The sequence below is a fragment of the Impatiens glandulifera genome, chromosome 1, assembly GCF_907164915.1.
Source record: "Impatiens glandulifera chromosome 1, dImpGla2.1, whole genome shotgun sequence".
In the NCBI taxonomy this organism is placed as follows: domain Eukaryota; kingdom Viridiplantae; phylum Streptophyta; class Magnoliopsida; order Ericales; family Balsaminaceae; genus Impatiens; species Impatiens glandulifera.
Window position 1 is genome coordinate 124,549,843 of NC_061862.1, and position 9,102 is coordinate 124,558,944.

A 9,102-nucleotide genomic window follows, 5' to 3' on the forward strand; every position below is an offset into this window, starting at 1 on the left:
AAGAATATAAGAATGATTAAAACACTTAACCAAACACTCTATTTCTATCTATTATACCCAATTTTATTCCTTTATTTGAAACCAACGCCCTTTATAAATACACATATATTATTATTTTAGTTATAATATATATATATATATTTTTTTTGTTTTCATTTAATTTAATTTAATTAATTTATGAATGGCCAAACCAAAATAAGGATTTACGGCCCGAAACCCTCCTTACATCCTCTAACCATATTCTTCCACGCCATATACCAGCTGAAATTCATGCTTCAAAGAGAGAGAACGGAAAGATCTACACAACTCCATTGATCTCTCATAGTTTTCGCCATGAAAAGGGTTTCTACTTTCACCTCCTCAACACTCCGCCGGACTTTTCTAACTTCTCACGATGCTCGATCAGTTCTCGGCTTTCAATACACCTTATTTCAGGCTGCGGAGTATAATAGTTCCGCCCAACTCGGCGCCTCCTCTACTGGGCGCCGTTGGATTTCTTCTATTTTCAATTCGAAATTTGGCTCCACGGCTAGCATTGCATCCCTTACCCTCGCCGGTGCTGTTGTTACAACCGCTGGAGCAGCTTCATTATTTCAGGAGGCTCACGCCAAAGAGCCTCTCTCACCTGAGTTTGCTCCCAAGGATGTTGTTCTTTATCAATATGAAGCTTGCCCTTTCTGTAACAAAGTCAAAGGTTAGTTTTCATCTCTTCTTTGGAAGATGGTCAATTTTGGACCCATATTATGACTAGTTCAATGAATTTGATATGGGAAGGTTGTGTGGAAATTCCAAATGTCAAACCTTTTCTTGCTGTTTCAAGTTGGGAATGTCTTCTTTCTTATTATTAAAACCATTATTGCTATTCTTTTCGTATTGATAGTTGAAGTCCTAATCTCTTATTGGAAATTAATGATACCTGTAAAGTTAAGGACTCTGATTCAAATATTGTTTCTCTAGGAATTCAGATTCAACATGGGTTCTATTTATATCTGTTGTTATATTTTTTATGTCCCTCCATGAAGTAGAGTGGTCTAATTTTCTTATTGTTTATGCCTTTCTAATATGTAATGTCTTCTCATGTTCTTGTGTTTTCATCTTCTAAAAATAGTTATAGAAACTGGTTATGTCTTATCTCAGCCTTTTTGGACTACTATGACATACCATACAAAGTAGTGGAGGTCAACCCAATTAGTAAGAAAGAAATTAAATGGTCTGAGTACAAGAAGGTGCCAATATTGGTGGTGGACGGTCAAAATCTGGTTGATTCCTCAGGTCTGCTTATTGAACATACACATTTCTCAAGTTTCTTGTTTGAATAAAAACTTATGTTCTAAGGAAGTGGTTTATCATAGTATTATACCTACCTAATTATTTCTTCTTTGCCAATTTGTGGTATTTATCAGATATTATTGATAAGTTATCCGACAAAATTCATCCCAAGAAATCAGTTGGTTCCATACCCGAGGATGATGAAGAGATCAAATGGCGCAGGTACTTCAAATTTCTTGGCAACTTTGTTGTTTTTTAAATTAATGACTGAAAGTTGATTCGTCATGTGACCCTAGACATCAATGTTTTAGATAATTCAGCTAAAAAGGGTAAATATAGTATGCATAAGACCTGAACCAAAATAAATATATGAGGATGTATCAATCCTCCTGGCATTTGAATAGGATATATTACTGAATTTTGTTGCTCTGATTTTCTGACACAAAAAGATATTGCTTTAGTAATGTGGCATGAGTTTCTGACACAATTGGCAACTAAAAGAAGGATGTGATTGCTCCTTTGTCATATCACACCTACGCCTGAGAGAGATTTACTATTTAACCATCTCCACACCCAAAAAAAGGAGGTTTAAATGTATCAATTTATAATATCACTAGTCTGATTGAGAATATGTCCATAATTTTATTTTGATTTAAGGAAATGGACATGTATCCTCTCTTATATATGCTGTGCGGTTGGAAATGCAACCTCTCTAAAATAAAATCCCTAGCAAAACTGTGATTCATGAGATTGAAATAAGATAACTACCATAATATATACAAATACAAACAAATACAAATCATGAAATTATATTTCTTAGTATTTTTATTTGTTTCTAATATGATGTAAATAATGCTCATATTATTATTGTGCTCCTTTAAAGTAACAATCTTCTCAGATTAGTTAGGTAACTTAGGTTACATTCTTGTATAAAATAGAAGTTATAATCACTCATTTAATATACAATTCAAGAAATGAAATTTTCTTTTATAAGAAACAACAAGTTTGACGAGTATGTTCATCAACAAACGACGATCAAAAGTTACGACTTCACTATACGGGTTTCAACATTCAATTGTTCAAATTGGGATCATTCCTGATTGGTGGAGTTTCGTAATTAGTTAGATAGGTAAAAACTTAATAGGACTCGTTTCGAAACAGAAGAGCCATCTCTGCCACATGTTGTAAACTTAAAGTGTGCTCGTGTGTTGCGGGAAAAAAGGGTTAGGGCTAATGCCCTACTAACTGCTATTCAATCCTAAACCCTAGCCCTTTCCCCTCGTAACACTATATACCCCTTAAATTCGTCCGTCCTTGAACGACGTTAAACAAAGTTCAGCTGAAACTCCAAAGCATCCGTTTTCTCTTCGAACCATATGAATCGCTAGAATTGCTTCCTTAGGCTATCGGGTGATTCCTTAAACCATAGGAAGTAAACTTATGACAAAAAAATTTTTGTAGACAACTTCCATTATCAGGTGGTTCTTCAAACCACAAAAAGAATTCCATTTTTGGCCTTGAACCAAGACATAATCGAAACATAGGGTCGATGGCCAAGATTTCAAATTTAATTGCTCCCAAAAAGCATCATCTGTCAACATCACAATCATAAATATCAAAGACCTTCCTTCTGACCATCAACAGTGAGTAACATCTTGTTGTCTATGATCACTTTTGGAGTATGCAAATGAATAACCTTTAAAATTGAATTACAACAAATTTCTACCCAAAAATCGAGATCGTCACATTTCGTCTCATGAATTTGCGGAGTCTTAACTTCGTATTTATAAGAAAAGTCACCGAGAAGAGGCTCGTATTCTACTTTAGAACACCTGTCGTCAAAATGAATTTCGTCTTTGTCGAAGCCAAATGCGTCGATCGTCAATGAGGTGCCGCTTGTTCCACATCCTCTACATGTCTTGTTGATCGTCAATTTCTTGTTGCTCGTCTGCCTCTAATAACTCATCGAACTTCAATTTCCATTTTTGTTGATCGATCTCCCATTTTTGCCTTCTTATTTCATCATCAACATTATTTTACTGTCTTTCAATTCATAAGTGATCCTCCATGATTTTAACAAGTCTGCTATTTGTTGACACTGTTCCGCGATCGACTCCCATTATTCTTGTTGCACATCTTTTTTCTTTTGTCATGGATCGTCAATGATCCAAATTTACGACGTAATAACTGTTTCAGCTTTTATCGACTCCCATAGATGATTCAAATTTCCGTTAAGTGGAATGTTGAAAAAACCACATGGTAATGTCTTGACTCTGAAACTTCTTGCTCCATATTATCACTTATGTCAATTGGGATACTCCATCTTAGAGAATATTTACGAGTTGTTGAGGTGTAGTCATTGCTTCACGATTCAATGTCTCACCAAAAACTAGCAACAATTCGATGCCTGTAAGAAAAAAATCGGGAGTGTGCGAAGGATGCTAACCTCAATGGTGAACATACAAGTTCATGTTCGAACTACCTGAATTTTGTTCGACCTTGCTCCACCATGCGTGTTGTCGATTCGGGATCAAAGCCTTACTGAACGTTAACAAAGCCTTACCTAAAGTGAGAAGAGAAAAAACATGGCAAAAGGTGATGCTGGGATCAATACCTACACCAACCATCGAATCCTTACAGACCTTGACTCGTCCCAACAGCAACGACACTCTTTCCTTGTGAGTCAGGATGTTCCAATATCTTTGAGACTACCAGCAAAATCGTGTACTCTGCATCCAATTTTTGACTGTCTCTTACGACTGAGTCTTAATCTACGAACATGTGTCCTGATGAAATATCCCAAACAATGTCAAAGCTGTCAAATATTCTAAGTGGAAAACAACGGTTGATAATGAGATAAATGCATTGTAGAAAAATGAAACATTCACACATAGGTAAAGGAAACAATTTGGTGCAAATGGTCTTTAATGTAAAACATAAGGCGATTGGTGTAGTTCAAAGACTAAAAGCACGCTTCTTAGGAAAACTCTTAGTCTTATGACCTTGACTATGAAGAAACATTTTTTCCAGAAAAACTGAATACTATCATAATCATGTTCTCTCTATGTGCAAATACAGACCTACTTTTGCACCAATTTGATATAAAAATGAGATTTGGAAGAAGAATTCTACACCAAGATCCGTCCTAGACTGGACACAATATTCCCAAACCACAAAGTGTGCAACTTCACTAGTGAAAGCCTCATTGAGTCTCTTGGTGCATGGTTTGACAAATTTACAAAACATGGTCATGTCCAAATTGAGATTGGTCACACTATGTTCATAAAAGTATCTACTAAAAGCAACACAACAAAATATTTTGCTTGACTAAATTCCTTCATGTTAGCAATGGTTCTGTTCTTAGTGCGCTTTGAGTTTAAGCGGTGAGTCATGGCTGTGGGGGTGTCATGCTAGCTCTCCTTCATTCAAAAAAATAAATAAATAAAAATGGTTCTGTTCTTAGTAGCCCCATGACTTTCTTCCGCTACCTGAGCCAATGGTCGACGCATCCATTGATGGAAGAAGGCTTCAATGGTCTAGTTAATTTGTTTTTCATATAGTTATTTTCACTTGTTTTCTTTTCAATTTTAGATTTACTTTATAGAGATCCCAAATTTTGATTTCTACCCATTGAAAAGAAATAGGTAAAAGCATATGGAGACGAAGCTTCTAGAGATAAAGAAGATTTTGTTGTATTGCTCGAATGTGTATTACACAATGAAGTTAGGCTTTAACAGTATCATCACTTTTGTTTCCCACTCTAAGTTTCCGTTTCTCACTCTCTTGGCTTCGTCTTGATCAATGTTATGTCTACTAAGTACCTAGAAGTATCTCTGCCATTCCATTAATTACTTGCATTATTTTTATGGCCGCAAACACTGTTTCTTTGTTACAAGGATATATGGTATATCATTATAATTTGTTTTTCAACAGCCTTATCTTTCTTCCTGGTTTTTCTACAGGTGGGTGGATAGTCATCTAGTGCATGTTCTTTCACCAAATATATATCGCAGTACATCTGAGGCTTTAGAGTCTTTTGATTATATCACTAGCAACGGTAAGTATCTCTAGTACATGTCAGAGTTAATCTTGTAGGCTATTATTCTCCTAATATAGTAATTATACTCTTCTTTTTTGAATTTAGGATGCTAGCATGACCCAAAGTCATGACCTAATTTAACACATTTTGATCATTTAATTTTCTCACTTATGGGTTCTTGACTGTTGTGTTTATTAGATGTCTTCTTTCAACTATGAGATTATTTGATCATATATATTTTTGGTTATTTGTTATCCTCTGACTGTCATATAGAACATTCAGGTACTAGTAAAATTAGTTTATCTATGCAACTCTTCAGGATCATCCATTTACAGACTTGAACTTAGAGCATATATCAGCTTAACTGTATATTGCTGCTATATGACGTCATTCTATCTTCAGTTTCCCATAATTGTCAATGCTATTATGTTCATATTTTGGAAAATTCCCAAATTGTTCATGATGATTTTTTGTTGATTAAAATCTTTTGGAAGTTAGCGGTTAGCCTTGATAATTTATGAACAATTTCCACACTTGGATATTTATGATTTTAAAAAAGAACATTGGGTATAAAAAATGCCCTTGTGTTTACTCAAATTGAAAATTTCCTTTCAAGTACAAGGAACTCTCTTATGTCCTCCAGCCATCATCTGATGAACTCTTTTTTCCCTTTCCAATCATCACCATAACCTGGCGGCTTCTTGGAATTCTGGCATTCAATTGGTTTGATAATATGAGCCTATTTGGAATCACAGTCTGGTTGTAAATTTTCTATAGTTAAAATTGAAAGTATTTATTTTCATTTGGATCATGATCTGTTACCAATTCTTTCAAGTTTGAGTCTAGATACAAATTTCAGAATGATTGGGCTCTGCAATTTTAAGCTATTGTCCTTTTACAAAGATAAACCTAACTATTAGGCATAATTCCAATAAAATTTAGCTCTGTGCACTCCAAATACTTTCAAGTTTTGTGTAATATTCTAATTGCCAAAATGTACATAGTCATTTGACCAATTTCCTTAATATTCTCATTAAATTTAACCGACATAATATAAATCTTATATGTTTTTTTAAAGGCTCTATTCTCTATAATATATATTCTTGTAAATAATAACTTTTTGCTTCCTCAACATACTCGTTTAATGGCTCTAGTTTCTTTCCATCACCATTCTTTGGGTTAACTCCATTAATGTCTTGATATGCATTTTAGAAAGAAAAAAATATTTTATTGAGATTAAAGAAATACAAAAATTGTGTAGAGATAATTTGACAACTTAAATAGTTAACCCATAACTAACGGCGAAAAGTAATTTAAGCCATTTTGAAAAGCACAATAAGCAACATGAGTCCTACACAAGCTGAAGATTCACAACTAGTATTGCATGCAAGTTCTCATCAAGCAAAATAAATTTATATCCTATGTTCTTTGTTTTGTATCATTGTAATTAATTAATCCCTTTTCAATCAGAGGAATAGCTAGTTTTTGCTTACATGTCCTATCTCGATGAGCATAACTTGAATTATTACTCCTTACGATTGGGGATAGATTTGTTGCTTACATACTTCATCTGTTCTCGAAGACGCGTTATATCCATTTTTTTTGTTTTATTTGGTTTTACTTGCAGGTAATTTCAGCTTCACTGAAAAAATTACAGTAAAATATGCTGGAGCTGCAGCTATGTACTTTGTATCTAAGAATCTGAAGAAAAAGTATAACATTACGGATGAGCGTGCTGCCTTGTATGAAGCTGCAGAAACTTGGGTTGATGCTTTGGATGGCCGAGACTTTCTTGGTCAGTCTTCTTCTACTCCATTATAGTATAATTTTTTACCATCTTAGAGTAAACAAACAGTTGCTGACTGTAGTAAAATGAAATTTTTGTTATAACATTTTATGATTTTGATCATGATCCAAAAATCTTTATACTAAATGAAGTACAAAACACTCTATAATGCAAAAAATTACACTAAATCTGGATCTTGATCACAAAATATAAATTTGTACCTAATGAAAAAAATTACTTTCTATTTTTAATTTGGAGATTTTCTAAGGTAATCCTGATTAGGACATACCAATTTCCAAATAGGTTTAAGAAACATCATCAAATATGAACGCACATATATAAAGAATTATGAAGAATTTTGCATCTCTTTTAGGTTCGATCTTCACTGAATGATGTTTTGACAAACATGTAGTAAATCCTGAACTTCCATTACTTATGCAAAAGGTATTTTTCAACCACCAATCCACCATGTGAAATTGCATTTGATAATTTTAAAAGTTTTAGTATATTATGTAACAAATTAAAACTGTTACACAAGCATAATGTGACTGATGTGTACCCATAAATGATAAAACATAATTAATAAAGATTTGAATTGGAATTGATAAAGAGAATATGAAATGAGAAAGAAAATGGTCAGAATTGACGCTCTTATACAATTTTTACGAGGTAATGATAAATTAGGTTCAAGAAGATAGAACTATTTTTAAGACATCTGTAACTGTAAGAGAAGAATCTATTACAAATAAAGCTTGTCAGTTGTCACTATTCATAGTACTACTAAATTTACTAACAAACCCAACTACCCTATATATATAACAGGAGGTTCAAAACCTAACTTAGCGGATCTAGCAGTATATGGAGTTTTGCGACCCATTCGTTATCTGAGATCAGGTAAGGACATGGTGGCTAATACTCGTATTGACAATTGGTACTCGAGAATGGAAAAGGCGGTTGGAGAATCAACTAGGACCAATACTTGAAACTGAATTTTTTTTTTGTGGCTTTGCTCTTGGTTGAGTTGAATTCAGTTATTTTTGCTATACATACATTTTTTTTTACTTATTTTTGGGAATGCACCAATATTTGTTACATATATATTTAATAAGAGGCTTACTGTGACTGGCTAACCTGTTGCATTACATTTTTATTAAAATTAATCATTATTGACTACTTCATGCATATCATTGACTTTAATCATTATATTCACCTTCCTCTTTGAGGAATTGTTAGTTCTGTAGCATTTTATTTTTTGACATTTGAATGATGAACTACTCATTATAGAGTTTAAGTTATGGTTTAATATTTCCTGTTGTAAATAATGTTTTGGCTATCTAACTTTGCTAGTGTGTGGAAGGGTCATCATTTTGTGTATTTTTTTTATGTGACCAGAATTTAATTCCGGATTGTCAGATTTTTTTTAGTAGGAATTAAACCTTTAGAACTGAGATATTGTCTACAAGATAAAGATTCTTGTCACACTTAAGTTATATTGGTAGATTCATATTTTTGTTTTTTATATCTTACTATGTAACTTTTTTCATTAGGAGAAAGAAATCTAGAAAAAAATATTTCTAATTTATTTTTTAATATATATATATATATATAATTTTATTTTTCATAATTATATGTATATAACATTTTATATATAATAAAAAAATATTATATTTAACTAATTTTGTAATATTTATTAAATTAATTTATCATGTGTAATTTTTAATTAATTAAATAAGAATTAAATTTTTATAAAAAAATAAAATTAACATTTAACCTGATATATAATATAATTTATATATATATATATATATATATATATATATATAATATAATTTATATATATATATATATATATATGGACCTACTACCAAACCTTAATTTTTTTTTTTAATATAATAATTGAGCCTCATTTTTTCTTCTCTGTCGTATGGCCCATCTTTGATCTCTCATTCTCTTTATTCTCTCATCTCTTTCATCTGATCTCTCATTCTCTCTAATCTCTATTTCTTCA

The 9,102-nt window shown here is 32.5% G+C and overlaps 1 protein-coding gene across 1 annotated transcript; it reads left to right on the forward strand.

Annotated features, from left to right (window-relative positions):
- The first annotated feature begins 239 nt into the window (after window positions 1-239).
- Window positions 240-8,399, forward strand: LOC124924625 (prostaglandin E synthase 2-like). The gene is made up of 6 exons (XM_047464640.1): window positions 240-694; window positions 1,138-1,272; window positions 1,404-1,491; window positions 5,232-5,326; window positions 6,936-7,103; window positions 7,917-8,399. Exons 1-6 carry the CDS (start codon window positions 334-336, stop codon window positions 8,075-8,077), a joined length of 1,008 nt encoding a protein of 335 aa, XP_047320596.1. The 5' UTR covers window positions 240-333; the 3' UTR covers window positions 8,078-8,399.
- The last annotated feature ends 703 nt before the right edge of the window (window positions 8,400-9,102 follow it).

Bases quoted from the DNA above. Each gene is read 5' to 3' on its own strand.
- LOC124924625 (XM_047464640.1), top strand. From the start codon at position 334: ATGAAAAGGGTTTCTACTTTCACCTCCTCAACACTCCGCCGGACTTTT. The intron at 1,273-1,403 runs GTCTGCTTATTG...GGTATTTATCAG, and splicing joins AAATCTGGTTGATTCCTCAG to ATATTATTGATAAGTTATCC. The intron at 5,327-6,935 runs GTAAGTATCTCT...TTTTACTTGCAG, and splicing joins TGATTATATCACTAGCAACG to GTAATTTCAGCTTCACTGAA.